Source organism: Haemaphysalis longicornis, unplaced genomic scaffold (genome assembly GCF_048455015.1).
Source record: "Haemaphysalis longicornis isolate Haplotype H1 unplaced genomic scaffold, Haemaphysalis longicornis Haplotype H1 scaffold_7, whole genome shotgun sequence".
NCBI classification, from domain to species: domain Eukaryota; kingdom Metazoa; phylum Arthropoda; class Arachnida; order Ixodida; family Ixodidae; genus Haemaphysalis; species Haemaphysalis longicornis.
The window spans coordinates 88,005,914-88,026,835 of NW_027526422.1; the positions used below are offsets into that span (position 1 = coordinate 88,005,914).

Below are 20,922 nucleotides of genomic sequence, written 5' to 3' on the forward strand. Positions count from 1 at the left end.
TCTTAATTTTTGTTCATTTCAAACGTATTTGTTTAAAAGTAGCATAAAATTTTTGCCTGTATTTTTACAGAAGTTGCTTAAGGAAAATTGATGAATGGCTCGAAGGCTGTTCTCTCCTTACGAGTGAACGGAGTGGTACTGCAGCCTGCCAGCACAAGCTGTCCATAGAATTCGTTGTTTCTTCCCCGGCGGAAAGCTGTTGTTGCGCCCTAATGCAATTATTATGGCTGAAAGTGAACTCACCTGCTAACATTTGTATTGGACTTACTACTTTATTGCCCAAGGGTCTGAAAACCATACGGAGGCAATACGAAAGCTTTAATAAATAAATACAATAAATACAATCTGCGGACCACCAAAACGTTTATCGTTTTGGTGGTCGAATTCCTTCTGAAGAAGAATGGTACACTGACAAGCAAACTTGTGTGAACGACGAGAATAAGGATATATATATAATTGGAACCTTTTATTGGCAGTGAATTACAAAAAAAAGGTTGCGTCACGTCAGCACTTTTAAAACACAATTTACATATCAACACTTGCAAACAACCAGTTGTCTCTTTATCAGATATGCAGCCGTAAACACCGCTGCGGCTCACAAACACAAGCGCACACAGAAAGAGAGAGAGGGACACACACACGCACGCACAACGCTAAATAACAAGATATGGTAAGTGCTAGACCCTGCATAAACGATGGTCTTCTGTCTCTAGGTAGCACTGTTCAGATCTCTACGCAGAAGGTCGATGTTCTCGCGGTGTCACAAGAACGAACTACGACAACGCAGGTGATGCTACTAGCCTACTTCTTCGGTCAAGTACGGACCCCGCTGGTCGAATCATCATCCGAACACTTGGATAAGAGTAGTGGTACAAACGGCTCGGGTACCCACGCACGCTCCATTCCAGTCCGTCGGCGAAGCTGTCATGGCGGCCATTTAGGTTAAGCCCGTTGAGGTTTGCCAGGTGACAGTGGTTGTACCACCATCCTCCGCGGTAGCGAACGGCACAGTTTTCAGTAGACCCTTTGTCATTGTCGCGGTCAAATGTTGAAAAGTTCTGGCCGTTTCCATTGCCCAGTGCGTCCCAGCCTGCGGAAAAGAACAAAGAAGCACGCCACCTAAAACACCGCATCGTGCCGAAAACTAATTACCGATTATATTGTCATGCTATCATGCGAATAACCATAGCTAATGCACATTGTGCGCCAGAGCTTTTGTTTCTTTTTTATGGCTTTATGAGCGTCCCTTTCTCGGAAGTGCAGAGGCGAACAAATTAAAATGAGATGGCGTGGCGCCATCCGGATGTATGGGAGAACAGCTATGAACACTCATCAGTCATCACTGCTGTCAGCGCATACAGTTTCCTATAAGAGTATACTGGAGAGGATACGTATGTTGCAACCACGAGTAATCGTGAAATTGTCCGAAGATTAAACGTTTTTCTAGCTTTGTGATTTGCTTGGATTGTTACATTTTAGTGAGTGTGCAAATACGTGGAAATACGGAAAGAATTTCGAAGAAGGGGGTTATTTTTACCTATAAAATAAAAGCGCACTCGATCAAATAGAAAGGGAAGTAAGAGTAACTTGGCGTTCCTTTTTTGTAGTTTTTTAAAGGAGGGGGTCTACGGAAGCATTTATAGTATGCGAGGGGTCCACGATAAGTATGTTCTAACAAGGGGCTAATACAGCTTTTACAAAGTACTTTTAATTTTTCTGTTTCTCTTCGAGTCATTCTCAGCGTGCAAAAAAGTACGACGCCTATTCAAGGACATTGAGGGTTCATTGGAAGAGCAGGTTACCGGCAACAAACAACATGCCCGTATTTATTATTGAAAAAACTTTCGATTTATTTGTTACTTTATAATTGAGTTACAATAGTCTGTAGGCGACATTAACGGGATTATAGGTTCGAGCTTATTTTAATGGTTGCTAGGCATGCGTGAACTGGTTAACTGAAAAACATATGCTCCAGGCCTGCAGCAGGACCTCAGAAAGGCTCACAAATGGCACGCAAAATGGTCGTGGGTTCATAGAATAAGGAAAGACCGACCGCGTTTAAAAGAACGTTACGTAAACTTGGGTGTAAGTGTGATTCGAACCAGAGACCACCGGAATGCGACGGTCGCACGCACCTCCAAGAACGCCAAAGTTCGGCAAATATATACGTATAAATGTGGGCCTTAGTGATTGCGTCGGGGCCTTTCGCTTAAAACGTGTGGGACACAGCTGCACTCCCGCTAAACATCCGTTTTTGCTTGGCAATGCCAGCGCGGGTAAGAGCCGACCCTCTCTTTCAAATAGAAAAATACATCAAAATGAAAAAAATAATGGTATACCTAGTGAATACATGTGGCCTTTGACTTGGTGACGTCTATCAGACATTTAAACAGGCGCACATGAGTGATTTCAGTCTGGTAACCACAGAATTGGCATTCGGCGAATATAAAAGTCCGTCTCCGCTACATATCATCTTAGCATTACAAGTGCATCAATTTCCTACTCACAGAAAGAATAAGAAGACACAAAAGTTCAAGGTGATGATAACAATCAGGGAACACGTGCTTGGTACGCAAATGGACAATCATGCTTCCCGTGTACTTCATCATAAGGGCGCTTAGCAGTCTTGGTAATTTTTATGCCCGGCCAGCCCAACATATCTCTCCTAGGGACCCATAAAACCTTTGTATTAGGTTAGCATAAATGTCTGTTAGCTGTTTAAAGGGAGAACGCGCGGCAATGAAATGAAACTATGGGCTTATTCCGCAAGGCGACTGCACCAAAGATTCGGTGGCACTAATGCCTTCTATGATATTATGTGCTATTAAGTTTCGGCATTATTTTAGCGGTGTTGTGCAGTGACTGCCGTAAAAAAACGGGCTCTTGAGAAGCAGTGAACACTTATGCCTTAGTTGTTTAGGTTTTCCCTGCTGCTATTTGAAAGAATGAGGCGAATATGTACCGGCTGGGCCCAACAACTTTCCCAGTTGCAACTTGAACAGGTTTTCTTCGTTGTCGACCTTGAAACTCTCGTAGTCAACATATTGCTGGTCTTCTGTGGTGTTGGTGAGCACCACACGAAGCGTCATTTCGTCTTCTTCCGAAGTTATTGCGTGCAGAGCGTGATTTCCTAAAAAAAGAAACGAAGACGTTAAGAATTTGTACTATGCAAAAACAAGTAAATGGAAGACAACGAAGGCATAAAGGGAACATGAATCGTCGGCGACAACTTGTCCTTGAATTCCAAGAAATACAACGGGATCACTCATTTGTAAAAGCTAAACAAGGTCTGATCATGCCAAAAGAAATTACTCGATACTCAGGCTGGCGCAGTCTGCGCCTGTGCCTCACAAGCAAAAAGTGTCACCGATAAATGGTTAGATGAATTCCAGCTAAGTTCATAGTATAATCTGTGAAATTCATAGTATTTTAAGAGTTGTAATATTTTGTAAGATGTTCTTATTTTTACATAAGGAGGGCAAGTGGCGCGGTTTACACAATACCAACTAGGTGCTGAAACCATGGTAAAATACGTTTTTAATGTCGTAAAAATAAACGCCGCCAACACACAGATCAGCACTGAAACTACACATCGTTTTGTCTACTCTTTGAAGCGTCATTTTTGTGTGGTTTTGTAAGAATATATTCATGGAACACAAAATATTTTAGGCAATTTCTTGTTATGTATTTCTGCTGCGCCCGCAAAGCGTATTCAACAGTAGTCATGATACTTCATTGGGCAGACACAGTTGGTAACATTCTGTTTTCTATGACATTATAGAAGGTGCTTGCCGTTCAGATTCGGTTCTATACAAGAAAAGAACGCGCTTTTATCTCCGCATGCAGTGCGTCCAAACAAATGTGGCATACCCAGAAGCTCACGACGCTGCCATATAACCTATCGACGACGGCGTGAAGAACCGCGCCACACAGAATTTATCGAAGGGATTACAGATTATGCGCTCGCCTCCACAGTAATCCCACCACTCTCTTCACGTTACCTTTTTCTCTCTCCCCTCTATCTGTTTCTGCTTTCTGTTAGGATGATCCATATCACTGCTCCTCCATTAAAACACTGGGGAGCAGTCTAAGAACGTTTAACGTTAGAAATAGCCCTTACGCACCAAGTTGCAAATATTCGCGATGGTTTGTTCATTTTTAAGCAAATACGTTTTACTGCGAAATAGCATATCTTTAAACCCCACAGTTTTCATTCCGGTGAAGCCCCGCTTTAATCGGCCCTGAATCAGGGTTCCTGCTCGCAACTGCCGATCCCTCTCTTACAACTGTTATTCGCCTCCACACCTTCGATGCCTCTTTCACAAGTTGCACAGTCGGCTAACAACGGCAGTACCGCCGTTATAAGATGATTGAGGAGAATTACCAGGAGCGCCAATCGGCGCAAACACATGGGAAATCCTGTAGCCCTGGTGTTGCTGCCTCAAGTCCTAGCTCCTCGAGTAGCTGCGAATCCCTCCCCGATGAACAGAAACTTTTCCGGTTGGAACGCCAATGTGCCTCGATATTACTCGTCCAACTGAAAGGCTTTTCAGATTGACCTGTTTAATGCTGTCTTTTAAATCTAAGCACAGCACATAACCGGTTGCCTATATATGCGCGCACGGATTAGGAATGGAGGGATGGGAGGGCGTGCGCGCGCAGCTGCTCTCGCACGCTGTGCTGTCGGGAGGTTTAAACTTGGACGTCAAATGGCCGGATGCAATTTTTCCGATGTCCCGAGTGGTCGAGCGGATTGGGTTGGTGTGTCACACAAACAGTAAGGTGCCTACTACGCGGCAGGGAAACATGTAGTTCCTTGTTTATCCGCTGGAATAAAGCGCGGGTCCGGCCAAGATTGACTCAGCTAATTGGCTAAGAACTATTCCCAATCGCTAATTACAAACAAGTGTTTTTTGTGCCCTCCGTGAGTTGCGCCCACCTTCGCCTCTCATCCTTATTCACAGAGTAAAATGACACAAACGTATAGTAAGCTACACTTTCTCACCGATCCAGTATTCCTTAGCCGGTTCACCAAAGCCGTCGGCGTATTCAGTCCAGTTTCTGTAGAAGTAATACACGTTGTTTCCAAACTGCCCCCGTTGTTGTATAACCTGTAAGCAACAAGAAGAAACTGTCTGAACTGATCGTTTCCCAATGTAATGAGATAGCGCTCATAATGCGCTGGAGCCCGCGCTTATATAATGCAGGCTTTTCCGGTTTGATAGGACTATCATAATTGAATAAAACTGTGCATTTCCAATGCCTATTTGCCTGAGCATGGTTATTTTACATGTGAGCGGCAATGTGGAAGAAGTCAATGATCGCTCGAACATGAAAAACCAGTATAGAAACAGGAAACAGGAAGCCTATGCTCCCTGAAAGTAGGCGTTTCTTGACAATTTATGTCACATGAGTATTGCAAGTTCAAAATAAAACAACATGAGATATTTTTTTTCTGCGGTATAGTACAATTGGTTGTGTAATTGTTACTTGCGAAACTGAAGACCCTACTTTTCCATCCGCGTCTTCGGCTACCTGAGGCGGCGGTGGAAGATAGAATCGTTTCTCGAAAGTTCTCTGTTCAATTAAGCTGCATGAGTGAGGAGAAGCGGTCACATCCATGCGTTACCGGCGACGCGGTCACCCAAGGTTTAGACGATCAATTATTTTAAATTCCTGGAAGGATTCTAATACACAAATTACTGACGTATGGTCAGCAATAGCTTCTGCCAAAGCAAAACGTAAGTCTAGTGTTTCCTACGATTAGTTAAGCTCCCTTATTTAGAGAATTTATTGTGTTCTCGAATCAGCCCGACCATTTTGCGGGTTTGAATCAATGGTAATTTTAAAGGAGATTCTGGGTGCGTTAAAGGTTGGTTAAAAGGTTGGTTAAAACCGGGCTCCTTTAAAGCGCAATTCACGCAAAAAAATAAAAGCTAGCAATTGCTATGTAAGAGCAATTAATATAATTACTTTTACTACTATGCTAGCACGGCATTTATCTAGCTGCTCAAACACACTTACGCCCTTCATATCTCTTTGTGAATTCAAGCCAGGAGCACAATTAAGACCTGCTGGTTATCCTGAAGGGATTCCATTCAGTGGTTACTGGTATATGCATCGCATGAATGCAATTATGCGTGCTTGATTATAGTGTTGCCGGTATATGCATCACATGAATGCAATTAGGCGTGATTGATTATAATGCAGCATTTGCGACATTTGTGTGTTGCACCAAGACGCCTCGAAAACTGGCGGCGCACTGATTTCCGCAACACCACCGCCGCAGATGAACTGCAAGCTGGATTTAACTGAGGCGGGGTGACTTCGTAAAATACGGCGTGCAGATTATTTCTAGAGACAAACATAAGCTATACTCGGTAGTAAAGTTATTTTTGCTTCATGTGTTCTCGCTCTCGGAATACTGAAAAGAAATGGGCATATTACTGATCTTCAGTGTACCGAATGCCTCTAAGATAAGTAAATCCGCGCATAAATAAGTGCGGTTGTCTTCAGTCTCGCTGTAATGCCTGAACGTAATTTTAAATTATTTAATACATCGGTCCTTCAGCTGCACTGATCTACAAAAAAGGTTTTTGCTGAATAAAGGCCTCACCGTCCAGCCTCCACCATCCACGTCCATGTCACAGTACACGGACTGTCCAGAAGGGCCTGCCCCTTTGTGGAATATTGTGTACACTCCACTTGTCCGCTGTCCAGCGTGCAAAATGTCGCTGCAGTGCCTGGGCTGAATGGAATCTGACGAAATAAGGGGAGCTGCTTAAGCACCAATACGTCGGCATATGTGTTCATGGATGGTCGGATAGCATTTTTGCAGGGTTGTCTCGTTCCCTCTAGTTCGTGACACGTAATTCCCTTTGTTATCTTTCGTGGCAAGGTAAGCATAAGTGGCCCATGTGAAAGGGGTCTTTTCCGGTTGCAACGTATGTGCACAAACATTCCGGCTGCAACCGCCACCTCACGCTTGGAACCATCAGAGTCTAATGACCCATTGTCCTACGCTCTATCTGGCATCATCTATGTTCGCTCTCTTTTCTTATTAACCTCCGAGGCCTGTCATGCAGGAGTGTGATCAAAAAACAAAAAAGAAATTGCCAATGTCCATGCCGTCTTCACTCCACCGATAGCGTAAAACATTTTGTGCCATCATATTCTCCCAATGGATCGCATAAGTTCCAGCACAAAGGTAAGGGGCCGACCACTGAAAGTTTTCGCGTATGGGTTCCCTTGGTCAGCTGAGAGAGCATCACTTAGAACTACTAACGCCAAAGTGTCTGCTGGCAACGTCAGGAAACGTTTGCAATCGCATTTTAATCCCAAATAACAGATTGTTTTTTCATTCATTTCCGATATACAGCAAGGACAGCAATTGCACAACTGTTTTGGGCATGTTTGTTCAGGAGATAAGCGAGGACCACTTTATGTCACCAGAGCCAGAGGAACTTCACAATTATAAAACGTTTGTTCGAGGTGGAAATGACCTGTAACGCTTAAAACGGAGAGAAACATTCAACCCTAGAGCTCTCTTTCGGGGCTCGATATTTTGAAATTCGCTCAACTGTAAAATTATATATTTTTTATAGATTTTTATTTCATTACGCCCGAAATAAACTCACGAACTTACTTTTGATGTCGACAAGGTGCTGTGCTAGCTCACGTACGCGTTCTTCCGCCATTTCTAAAGAAGGCTTCACCACTGCTGCTGAGTGCACCGTGCTGACAAACACAGCGCCAGCAACGAAGAAAACGAAGACCAGTAGCCCCATGTTGACCTGTACGAGGAATAGAGATCCGATAAGAATTACGCGAAAAACAAAAAAAGATGGCGTTTGGCTACGAAAAAAAGTCCCCCCCTCAATTCACAAAAGATGTCAAATTATACCGCTTACTAAACATTGAAATCTCTCAATGTTTGCTTAAACTGCTACATGTTGAACTCGTGGCTTTTTCCAGACTCAATGCTGGCAGGCGTAAGTGTAATTATGTTCGCTGGTAATCCTGACTGCCCGTCAATGTATTTTTAACTGCAATTCGGCATTTTTGTGCGGGTTATGAACGCTCTTGTGCCACATTCCGCACGATGATATAGCGTCCACGGACAGGGTCCCGTAATTAAAAATCTCTGCCTCTTATGAAAGTTTTACGCGCGGACGCATCGCGGCCATTAAAGGGACTCTAAAAACTTCTTATAAACGTTTTCACTCTTTCCTTCTCGTCTGGAATCATTGTGAAAGCTATAGTTATCACGCGCAAGGAGCGGCACTGCGTGATTTTCTCCCCGACGCAGATCCGCCCTCTCTTTCTGCTTTGCTTTTGTGACTTTTTTAAAGTGGCTATCGAACGCGTTTATTGCGCAACATATAGAAACCAGGCCAATAGCTCTACACCGCTGTAATGACATAATTCCAGCGGTCGAAGAACGCCAAGACCAGGAAAGAGAGAACACTTTTTTGATGAAGTTTCCAAGCTATCTGATGGGCAGAGAGCAGCAATTTTCGGCTGATGGACTGTGGGACCTCTTCTTCTAAGTACTGAATGTGTGTGTTGACTATGTTCTGAAAGCATCGAAGATTTTGCAAAAAGTGAACGAAGAGTGTTTCAGGTGTTCCTTTAGGTTTTAAGTATCATGTATAAATAGTGAACAAACAAACAGTCATTGAAAAGAAGAAGTATTTGGATTACAGGGACGAGCGAAGTTTTGGGGAAGGCGCTGGCTTTTACCTATTTATTTATTTATTTATTTATTTATTTATTTATTTATTTATTTATTTATTCATTCATTCATTTATTTATTTATTTATTTATTCATTAATTTATAATAACCTTACAGGCTATGCAAGGGCGCTATACAAACAAGAGTAACTTCGGGGCATATAGCCAACACATGGGAAGGCGAAATATAAGCAAGATTATAAGAACATGATTATACATTTCTTCAGGAAAAATACCCTGAAATAAGCAATAAAAAAAGCAAAATTCAAGGAACAAATAAACAGAGATACAAACGCATCATTATCAAGTATGTGTGAAGCACAAATAAGAAACAAAAAGATTAGGACAAATGCGCATGTAGTTATTCACGGTATCTGTCAAGGTTTGATATAGAAGCGACAGCGTCAGGAAGACCATTTAAATGAGGTATGACACGAGGTAGAGCCGATGAAGTGAATGCTAGTGTGTTTCCATGGATACGCTTGAAGCTGAATTGATTGTGTAAATGTGACGACAGGCGAGAAGGGGGTTCGAGGGTGAGTGGGGATGGGTTATCACTATGGGCGTATTTGTGAAACAGGCACAGGAGAACTACTACGCGACGAATTTGTGATGGTTGTAATAGAATGTCAAGTTTCATCTGTGTGATACTTGAATTACAATTCTAGTTGCGAGAGATAACACGGGCGGCTCTATTTTTGGTGGATTCGAACAGATTAGTGAAGTAATTTTGATGAGGTGACCATTACATGAGGCGAATTCTAGATGCGGACGGACGAATGTGCAGTAGGACAATTTACGCATGGCTATTGTTGCGTCTCCCAGGTTACGGCGCACCTAAAGTTTTAGATACCTTGCGCAAGTTGAAGTAATGTCAGTGGACCAGGAAAATTTAGAAGTGAAATTGACAGCTGAATATTCGTAGGCAGTGGCTCGAGATATTGCTGCGTTATTTATACATTAATTGAAATGAGAGTGAGCATGCTTGATAGAAAAAGACATAATTTTTCACTGTGTTGACTTTAAGATCTTTTTGCCAACTACTGCACCAAATACTGCACCAGTACTGCACCAGTACTGCTTTTACCAAAGCAACCACCCAGTCGTATATGATAAAAATTGAATTGAATTGAAATAATTTGCTCAAGGTCTTTTCGCGGTATAATGTGATCTTGGGCAGTGTTGATGACACGACATAGGATACAGTCTGATGCACAAATGATACACGAAGTTAACTACCGAAATTAGGTAAAAGGCGCTTTTCGCGCTGGCTGCCTTGGCATGCTATGCGGCCAATGTTTTTCAGATGCAATATAAGAACACGTTGCTACACACTGTTAGGCAAATGAGGGCAACAGGGAGGTGTCATTGCTCCTTTTGGGGTCAAACAGCGCTGCCGAAACCATTAGTTCCCTAATCGAACCACCGGCCTTGATTCGTCAGTGTTATCTTGGAAATGTTTTCCTCAGTCCTATAACTTTTGAAGCACCACCCAGCCCGTAAAAATATTAAAACAACATTGTTTACCCCCAGAAAATCAGTATCAAATAAACTGCGACCTTTTTCTACCTAGCCACGTATAATTTGAAGTTGTAACCAATTAACACACGCGTTTATGGTTATTAAGTGCGACAATCAATTGTTCTTTATACGAATTCATTAAAGTTTCAATGTAAAATAATTTTTGCATACTTCTTGCAAAAAAGGTTGCTTAAATTTACTACAAAAATACACAAACAAGTCGCTGCACGAGACAGAAAACACAAACTGCGAAGATGTTTTGTTTAAAAATATTTACCAGTTAAACGCCGAAGATTGACGATAACATATAGTAATAGGTGAAACTCAACGACTTGGAACGAACAGAATGCACTTATTCAACGTCTGAGTGGCTTGGGCTCATACGCATCTAATGCTACTTTTTGACACACCAAGAGATGAGCTTCTTTTTTGTTTCACTAACACATTTACCTCGAGGGTCGCAGACAGATCTGAGTGACTGCGCGAGATAATTTCATGTATTCTTAGCTGGACGAACATTTTACGAGGCGCCACAATTGTACTAGCAGCATTGACTTGGGACGCGGTTTCATGTGATTGGCAGTGCGCACTCTTATCCGTCACGTTTCTGCGATCGCACCCAATCAAATGAGATGGCGTTAGAATTCTGCTCCGGCGGGTTAGTCCAGGCACCCACCGGAATACGGTCCTTGACCTCAGCAGAATTGACGCGCCACCAGAGCGCTATCACGTTGCACAGTGCGACGCAACACTGGGAAATAATTGAGCTGGCTGCACGTACGCAAGGATTCCGCGAGCCGCAGATTCCAGTAGCGGACAATTTGGCCAATATGACATAAAGATAGTTCGTTTCCTTATGCAATTTCGTTGCTGCGATTGTTATCGTTTTTAAAGCGAAGCTTTTATGCCCCACTGATGACGACATTGCCTCAGACCGCACTGCCAGAAAGCCAACTTTCTCTAACGATAAAGATGATTGGGGGGTGAAGTGAAAAATGGCTGAAACGCGGTTTCTGTATCTCTTCAAAGTCCAAAATCAAAGCCCCAAATCCAAATCGTTACGCCCACAAGGCGATGAAGGAAAGCCAACCGACACGATGGGTGTCTACAAAGGCACATCAAGCGCCTCAAGAAAAGCAAGGCTTCACGTGTTCGGAATAGAACATGGATGCGCGCATTATGAAGCCGAAGACTATCCTAGACGTTAGAGTACGGGGACTACATAGTGAAACAAACCAAATAAATCACTGAAGTTAGAAAAAGCACAAATACATCAAAATTCAGTCAAACTCACACAAGCGTTAACAGTGGTAACCAGTCAGGTGTTGGTCAAGCGAATTATACACACTATGTACAAATGCCACAGTTTCTTCGAAATATGACTTTGTTGATCTTGGTGGCTCAGCATGCCTATAACGTAAGTGACATCGCCACAGACTGTGCAAACCAATTATCACGAACATGTCATAGAGTGGCTCACCAGGATAGCCGAATGGCGAAAAATACGGATTGAAAAAGACGTAATATCGGTCTTTTTTCGAGAATTCACTGCAAATTGTCCCAAACAAGACAGCATCTCTGCAATCTACAAAACAGTGATCAATTGTCTCTGGTCTAAAACTGAGCCGACAGTTAATCGACCAAGCTATAAACAGACCCCGGGTTTTCATCCAAATTTTTACAGGGAGCTTACCAGTGTGTAATTTCAAGAAGAATGTTTGAACACCTGGCAGAACGCACATTATACACTTTCTAGTGAGGACATTCTGGTACGAAAACTGGAAGTATAGAACGCGATACAGAGGCATGGTAAAAAGCCCTATAATATGGGCATTTGAAATGAACTCACGCGAAGCTATAAATATCTACTCAAGGCCAAACCATGCCTGTAAGAAGCGGAACGTATTAACTACTTCCTCGAGGAAACCCGGCAGGGAACCCGACTTCGGACTGCATTGACAGACACCGAAGACAACGCAATATCAAGGAGAAAACGTGCAAGACGCGTTGGCAGTATAGCATTCAGAAGCGGATGTTAAACATCTCGAAAGTAGAATAGACAACAAACGAGCTGCAAAACAAAATAATGAACAAGCCCTAGACCCCCTCGCTCAACCTCAAAAAATGATTATCGCGACGCATTGGCTCACTACGCAAACACCAAATGAAGGTTAAAAAATTCCCCCGCATTTCCCCGAGCGGGAGAATGTGAAAGTGCGAATGCACGGTTGTCGGCCCGCTTGCGGCGCTTGCGCTCGGCCCCCGCAGCCCACCGCCTCACCGCCTTCTCTTCCATCTCTTCCATCGGGTTTGTAGTATCACGTGTACACCACGCAGTTATCAAGCCGCTATAACGCCGCTGAGTCGCCAACGCACGCCGCTGACGACGTAGTTTGAATGCGTTAAAGATATAAGGCGCGTCACTAACGCTGATATCACGTCGCGTCCGTGGCTTGGTCGGTAGAGCGTCGCGCTGCGGCCGCAAAGTCCGCGGATCGAAACCTGGCGCCGGATGCTGTTTCTTTATAGAGGAGCACTGCGGACGCCGCCGCCGCCGCCGCCGCCGCCGGCGGTGGATGGTTTGGGGTCGCTTATAAAGTGCATTCACTTAAAAAATTTGGTGAAGTGCCCGTAGCCTGAGTCGAGAGCAATGTAACACCTGTAGGACATGAAGAAGACGAGTCACAAGAAACGTGTCACACGCCCGAGCAGGAGAAAAGGTCGACAGCTACCGTCCCGGCCAGTCATTCAATTGGCGCTGTACCTTGACCGCCCGCTCCGATGCAGCAGAGATTTTGGCCTTTGGCTCTGACTCATATTGAATGGAAGAAAGCTTTGCGTTTTGACCATCGTTCTCTTAATAAAAGGGCTCTGATTTTTTGGTCTGGCGTGCGTGTCCTGTTGGTAGAAAAATGGGAGTGATCTCTATATTACTATTAGTACGTAGTTCTTGATGCTTGGTGAGGTGTCGTTTTCACCTTTGCGTTTTCTTTTCCGTATACAACAAGCCCACGTTTCGTAGATACTTATATAGAGTGTTCTAACGCTGATATGTGACTTCGCACTTCTAGGTCTACTACCAATTTGCACCTCAATTAGCATCCCGGCACTGCCTTTTTTCCCTCAACAGCCACGTTTTCCATAAAACTTAGTAGCTCACATTTGGGGGCATGTGTTTAACTTGGCTGTACTTAATTTGTATAAATATACTAATGGTCAGATACTTCCGCCACTCGATGATAACTCCTTAAATCTGATTCGGTGATGGAGTGAAGCCACATGCTCGTGCAGATAGTAGTTTCCGCTCACATTCTGGAGAAGGGCGAACTTTCCATTGATTATGATATCCTCGACAACGCCATGCTTACGTTTTCCTGCTTTTGGTAGCTACCTTACAGCATTTAGGTAGTTGAGAGTATTTTTTCATCTTTCCAGAAGCTTGCTATATGCATCCCTTCTCTACTCGTTGTGCTAAGCTTTTGCTGCTTCTTTGTCTGTTTCTCTTTACGTGGCCGTTTATCCACGGCTACTATTCAGGCGCCCGTTCTTCATAGATAACTCAGTGTATAAATAAAATTTTGTAACTAATACTGACCATTTTGACGGCGGACGTTTAGCTGAAGGATGGGGCTCACAGCATCACAACTGCTACGGAAATGACGTTAACACAGAAATATTAGCTCAGAGTTTAGCTGCAGCCACATATGAACAGCGTGACCTTGCAGCTGTTAGTCAATCGAGAAACGTTACACCGCCACAGGTCAGAAAATATAATTAAAAATGAAGCACTTTATCAAGTATGTCATGATGCATGATAAGGTGTAACGAGCCAATGTCTCATTTAGCTCATTTCGGCAGCATAGAAATTCAACCAACAACCCGCAAGCTCACTTGTTTATTGCTCTACGTTCTCAGCCTTAACGTCTATCTATTTACATACACGGTTGCAAAGGATTAAGAAAGAACCATTGATTACGCCATGTTATCGAAAAGTAGAAATTATCGATCAATATTCATGTATTATTCACTTAACGCTCGCCAACGCCGAGGTAAACTCACATGTAAGAGTCGCCACTTACCCAATATTCTTGAACACACCCTCGGGCTCTTGCAAAACGCTTCGAGAGCCTTGTTATCCACAGCGACCGTAGTCAAATGCGCAGGACCGGTTTCACTGCACAAGCGCTTACTTCATCGCGGGCACGAGTTTTAAATACCGCCTAGCGACTGAAGCGCACGTGTCGGGTAGAGATGTGAGCGCACGAGTGAAATGCTATCCTGAGAAAAATCACCGTCTCAGTGTCACCACATCTACAAACCATTGGCCTCTTTATCAGCACCCGTCGAGCAACTCAGCAGGAAAAGCTGGGAAACACGGTCGTGACGCAAGTGTGTTGCGCATAGAGTCTGTAAGGCGACTCCTAGCTTTTGAGTGATGACCACGCGGTCGTCTGTACGTCACTCGCGCTTCGGGCCATTACAGCTCGGTTCCTTGGCTGAGTATGTTTTTATAGTTCCCCCCCTCCCCTCTCCCTCCGCCGGTCAATCATGGTAACACGTACGGGAAAACACGAGCTGCTTGGTCGTCTAGACGCGTCATTTCTTACTTCACCTAATTTTATTTTTCGTAGTGTTTTTTTTTTTCTCCTGCCGGCCCTTCATTGAAACACGGACATCACGGCAGAATTAGCTGTGCGTCATTCTAAGCAAGCACGTCTGCTGAGCTGAGTAACCTGCTTTTAAATACTTGATAATTTGGTGTTGAAGGAATCCGTGTCGGTACTCCACCTGTTTGAGGCATAGCTTCGTCAGTTACGCGGTTTTTATGCATTTAGCCTTCCAAGCTTGTAACATAAAATTTTATCACCCCTTGAAGAGATAATGACATTGGTTGCAGAACCACATTATAAAATTTACTTGCATGACTCAATATGACAAGAGCTTTATTAGTGTGTACTAATCTTAAAAGATATTGGCTGTGCAGTGAATGGCTTGTACCGCACAATTTAGCGTAGAGGGACACCCAAAGGACTTGTAAACACAGTTGATCTACTGTTGTAGATTACAATTTTAAATGTGTAGACCACCTGCAGAGTTCGTTTGGATGATTTGGGCGCATTTTGAATGCGGTTAAAAGTGCCGTTTTTGTCACTTTATCTGTACCGTGTGTGTGTCAGCAAGTCGCGCAATAACGGTCTATGACAGAACCGACCTGCTTAGCTTTGTTGGGCTCGCTTATGTAGCCGCAAGGCAAAAAAAGGAAACGGATAAGGAAAGACAGCTGGGAATTCTAATCGGATTATCAGTTGCGATAGCCAAGAGAAATACATTATTCTCGACGTGATTTAGCTGACGTTTGCCATGAGGACGCACCGATTTCTGCGAAGGTAAATTTAGCACACAGATAGCATGTTCAGGCCTAACTGAAAAAAGGTGTGCAAGAACAAAAAGAAGTGTAAATTAGAGATTAAAAGGGCGAAAGCTAAAATTTTGAGGCTTGACATCGAATGAAATCAAGTTGCAAACCATTGGTTTGTGCAAACCACTGCGGTAGTTCGTGCGGCGGCCGTGATAGGAACATCGTGCTATCACGAAGGACACAAATGGCTTGTTTGGAATTATGCTGTGCAGTGATTTGAAACTGAGCTCAAGCGACTGGCAAGAAGTGCATTTTATCAAATAAACGTCGTTTTTCAAATGAAATGCGTGTTTTGCAATGTGAGATCATTCAGGGCCTCGTGAATTTAAAAATGCCGCCTTGTTGGTGACCTTCCGCAGCAGATGATACTAAAATGAATGAGGGCGTGAAGTATCGAAAGAAGTAAAGAAAGACCGACTGACTTCAGATTTTTTAGGGATCTTCTCAGGAACGAGGTAAAATATTGCCTTCAAAAAAATTACAATCGAAGTAGGGCTTCCACTGCAATAGACACGGCTAGCCCAACACCACGCCTGCTCTCGGCATTGGCTGACTAGAGTATAGTCAAGTACGCGCGTAATTGGGGACACAACGGTGCATCCACTGATTAAGAAGTGCACGGGACAGCAGGTGAGAAGAATACGTGCGCTCCAGCTACGGTGAACGCTGACCATACGGAGTACTGACGCGAAGTGTCGCTAGTCACCCGTCCAACTGACGCCGTGTCTCCAAATGGGGAAAGTGATTAAAAGGTGCCTATATAGGGTTCCGTAGGCTATAAAACCTGAAACTTTCGCTCTTTCTCCACCTTTCAAAACGACAGACAACCTAGTGAAAGCATTTGTCAGGGCCTTTTGCTCTCCAAGGTACGCGCAGCCATTGGCTCCAGTCACACTTTTTTTAGCAGACGCGTGCATACTTTACCCACTACTGGCTGCGCAGCACTGCCTTTCGCGTCGGCCTTGCTAGCGTCGGCAGGTCATTTCTAGTATAGAGGAAAAGAGCATTTGAAGGCCGGATAGGGTTGTGACAAACACAACATTCTTGCTCATCACAATAACTGAAGATTTGCAACAACGACCCCGCTTTCGTTTCTTCCATGCGGCGCTGTCGCGGCGAATAGTTCCGCCCGAGGTCTGGAAGCGGCGAAAAGGCTTAACATCGCGTAGTTATTCCATCGCCGCTTTATAAAGCCGCGCCGGCGACCATACCCAGACCCATCTTTCACACCATTATTCAGGCATTCACGATTCCCTATTCACGCATCTCTCACGCGATTGTAAACTGAGTTTCCGTAATATTCCTGCTCTGGTGTGGGGGCCACAAGTTTTAGCTGCCGCGGTTTGTGCCGATTCGTACGCGCTCCTTGCCCGCCGTGCAGACAGATGCTTGCCGCGGTCGCGCGCGAAGCGTTTCCGCCTGCAGAATACTTTGTATACTTTTCATCCTCATTCATATCAAACCGAAACTTTGTATGCCTCACTGATGGCGTATGTCGCGAGGCAAAAGCGCTGCATCAAGGCCAACTTTTCCTGACGATGATGGTGATCGTGCGTGAAGTGAAGGACAAAAACGCTTCTCATCACCGGAATCCACCGTGGGTCCCTCGCGTTATGAAGCCGACGCCTGTCCGATCACGGCATTCTTTTTTCTGGGGAGTTATTCGGCACGCTTGGAGCAAATAGGATTTGCGGGAGATTGCATGGACGGGCAAATATAACCAGAAAAATTATGCACCCTGCTGTCTAACGACGACGATAGTTGAACGCTGAGCTTCAACTTCATGCGAAAGCAAATAGTGCAAAATCAAATTCCTGCGAAATCAAATATCCAAGGGTGGAAATCAGAGCCGCTGCCAATAGAAGTCCAACTGCGTGCGAGATAAAGTCAAAGCTCAATAAGTAAAAGCCCAAACTGTCTGCGAGCCAAAGTCCGAACTCAAACGAGAATTAAACAATCCCTCACTAACAAACTTTGCGTTCAACCATCGTTGTAAATAGGCTATGTTCAGACTACTTACGCAAAAGCCATATCTATGGACGTAAAAAACAGCGTGTCACGCAGTTCAGTTGGCTCAAACGTGAAATGGCGCCATTATTTAAAGTTATGACGACAGTCGCGTCAACAGTCTGAACCCGGCGTTAGACGGAGGGATGCATAATTTTTCTTGTAAAAAACGGGCTATATCAACAAACTCAGCTAAGCTCATGTGACGGTTGGCAACCATAGACATTCGCCGCCACAAAGATAGCCGTGCTGGAGTGTCTGTCGCATACACGGTGCCCGAACCCCCGAAACCCCCTGAAGTTTCCCCCAGATCCCGAAGCGCTGGTTGCGTGCAGAATTTGATAGAATTCCGCAATAATGAAGCGGTAGTTTTCAGCGCCAGCTGCGTCATAGGGGCTACGTCAAACGCGAGAAGCTACATATATGCTCCATCAAATGGGGACGAGACTTCACATGTAAACTAGAAACTAAAATAACACGAAATGTAGCGATAGCATGTTTGAAAGCGCGACCTAGTAGGGAATGTTTAGGTCAAATGTAGCACAGGTTTTGTGCCGCCTAAGCTCGCTATTTCACGCAACTACACTAACAAAACCGAAGCAGGCTAGGCGAACAACGCGGCGAGGAAATTTAAAGATGAAGAAAGTAAACGAAAAAAAGAGGCAAATTCCATGTAGCAGTAAAGCAGTGTTTTTCACGTGTCACCAGAAGGAGCGATAATAATTTCGCATTCAACGACATGAGCAGACCTGAGTTCCCAAGGAATTTGTTTCTCAGTGAAAGAGGACTTGTATAGCCTTTGTAAGACACTTTTGTTTTTCTCAAATGTGGCCAGAGTTTAAAATGCGAAAAAAAACACGCTATCAGGTAATCTTTTCACCGGTGTTAGTAAGACAGTCTCTACTGATAGAAATTCAGTATGACATGCTGCGTGTAGCTTTATGTTGCCTAGAAGTTGGAATAGGCTTAAAGTAAGGGGAACAGGTTTTAGAATTAAAAGAAAAGTGGACCAGCAGCAAGTGCGCATTGAATATAGTTCCCGTGTACGAAATATTTTCGCAATACATGCAATAGAAGCGGCGAAATCAGCAAACAAAAGTGGCCCGATGCCCCGCCCCCAGCTCGGAGCGCGATGCCGGAAGACCGAAGAGCGCAGGCGAAAACCGGCCGGAAAACGTCATACCTGGACTTCCGGCCCAATCGGCCGCCTCTGTCGTGCTCTTTTCGCCGTGCTTCCTGTAGAGGCTCGCCACAAGAAGAATTATACTTGTTGTTTTTGTTGTTGATAGAACCTACATGTACAAATTTCGTGTTCAAAAAGTATGCACGAGCGCCAACGCGGCATACGTTACCATGCCGTATTGCTAAGCAGGATAATACCACGCCGGAATATTTTATAACCTACCCACTATACACCTGATAAGGTTTATAGTAGAACGTTATATAGTATAGTAGTAGAAAATGCGTAGAACGTTTTACTTTGCAGCCTTGTGCAATTATATTGTTTTGAGTCGCATGAAGACAATAACAGATGACGATGGAGCCATACCGCAAGCTCAGCGCGTAAAAGGCGGTAGTGGTATGTACTATAGGGATAGATTGAAATACGAACAACCGTGCGCATGGTTTTCAGTACATGCTATGCTCCCTGGTGACCACGTGGATATACACAGCCGGCATAAGGTTGGGAAAGTCCTCTGGTAACTCATTCTTAGTGCGGAGGCGCAGCCCCTCGCTTAGAATTCGGATCATATACTAAGAAAACCCGCACCGTTTTTCGTATTTTAATTTATCACGATAGTACCTGGCCCATGCAAGCGTGCGAGGAATAGGGGTTGTGACCCAGGTACATGCTCATAGGTACTGGGAGACAAGCGAGTATTATTATGGAGTTGGACCACAACGTGTATTTAAGAAACATGGTCGCCTGGACGAACTCCTTGTGCTGCTTTTTTTGCGTTGTACCCGAAGAATTCCTTAACTGATAAAGTGCTGGTAGGAAAAAGTGACCTGAATGGTACCTAACGTCCCTTATTATACAAAACAAAATGCGCACAACTGACCTAAGAGAACACACAGCAATAAAAAAATAGTCGCATTTACAAAAAAATAGAAGCACTACGGCTCGAACCCTGGTTTTTTTTTGCAGTCCTACAGATGGTATTTATTGCACTATAAGTCATTGAATGAAATAATATATACACACACATTTTAACCGTGCACACACAGAGATGACTTGAATACAAGATGAAGAACACAAGTAAATATAGTAAACAATTATGTACATTTTGTGCTAGTGGGCGCTCGCCTAGGCGGCCAAGTGTGTCAAACGGTGACCACAAGCTCGACGCATAAAGGACCACAGGGCTATCTGCCTGGGTTATGCCCCCCGTGCTCTTACGCTTGCAGGAAAAGATGAAGACGAAGACGTGCTTTCGCTCTCGCTACGGCCGTCTGACGCGACTTACCGTCACTGTCCTCCCTGGGATTTGCTTAGCTTATAGGAAACACACCGCCGTTCTTGTGCCATCGTCGTAACAAATAGCGAACATTTTATGGCGGAACCGACCTTAAGGTGTCAAATAAAAGGTTTATTTAACATGTGGAACAGTAAGAGGTATATATATATATACATACATATATATATATATATATATATATATATATATATATATATATATATATATATATATATATATAATATACAGGACGTTTGTAATGTTTTAGAGCGGAAGAACTTCTGGAAAACAACTAGTCGATGGTTTGAATCCCTTCATCTGGACACGTGACGCTTGACACGGAAATACACCTCCCAAAATTATTGGAAAAATCGCACAAATGTCGCTCTTCTCGACAAAAGTTACAAGTTATTGGTAAATAAAAAGGCCTCGAATGCAAACATTTTTTTAAACTCATTCCTTGCCGCCGTTTACTACTATCAAAGGAAGGTTGTGATGCATAAATATCTCTATTAGATTCCCCTGTCCAAAAAATTGGGGAGGAAATAAGAAACCATGAGATTGAAAACTGCATATTTAAAATTGAACACACTTGAGGTAACACTACTACAGGCTGGCTAGGCAGTGTAAAAATGGTAGCCTTTCAACGGCGTTACTGTTCATGTTTAAATATATGTACCTATAAATTAGTATGAGACAACGTACAAAGAAGAGTAACTTTTTGTCTGTCCTCCTGCATTGATAAACCTAAGCAAAATGTATCAGGTCTGGTTGTTTTTATCC

At 43.8% G+C, this 20,922-nt stretch overlaps 1 protein-coding gene across 1 annotated transcript; it reads right to left on the reverse strand.

Annotated features, from left to right (window-relative positions):
• Positions 1-628: 628 nt before the first annotated feature.
• LOC144146048 (techylectin-5A-like) lies at positions 629-14,472 on the reverse strand. Its single transcript, XM_077677976.1, has 6 exons — positions 14,334-14,472; positions 7,646-7,793; positions 6,617-6,759; positions 5,006-5,111; positions 2,963-3,130; positions 629-1,090 (listed from the first exon to the last, which is right to left on the reverse strand). Exons 2-6 carry the CDS (start codon positions 7,785-7,787, stop codon positions 774-776), a joined length of 876 nt encoding a protein of 291 aa, XP_077534102.1. The 5' UTR covers positions 7,788-7,793; positions 14,334-14,472; the 3' UTR covers positions 629-773.
• Positions 14,473-20,922: the final 6,450 nt, after the last annotated feature.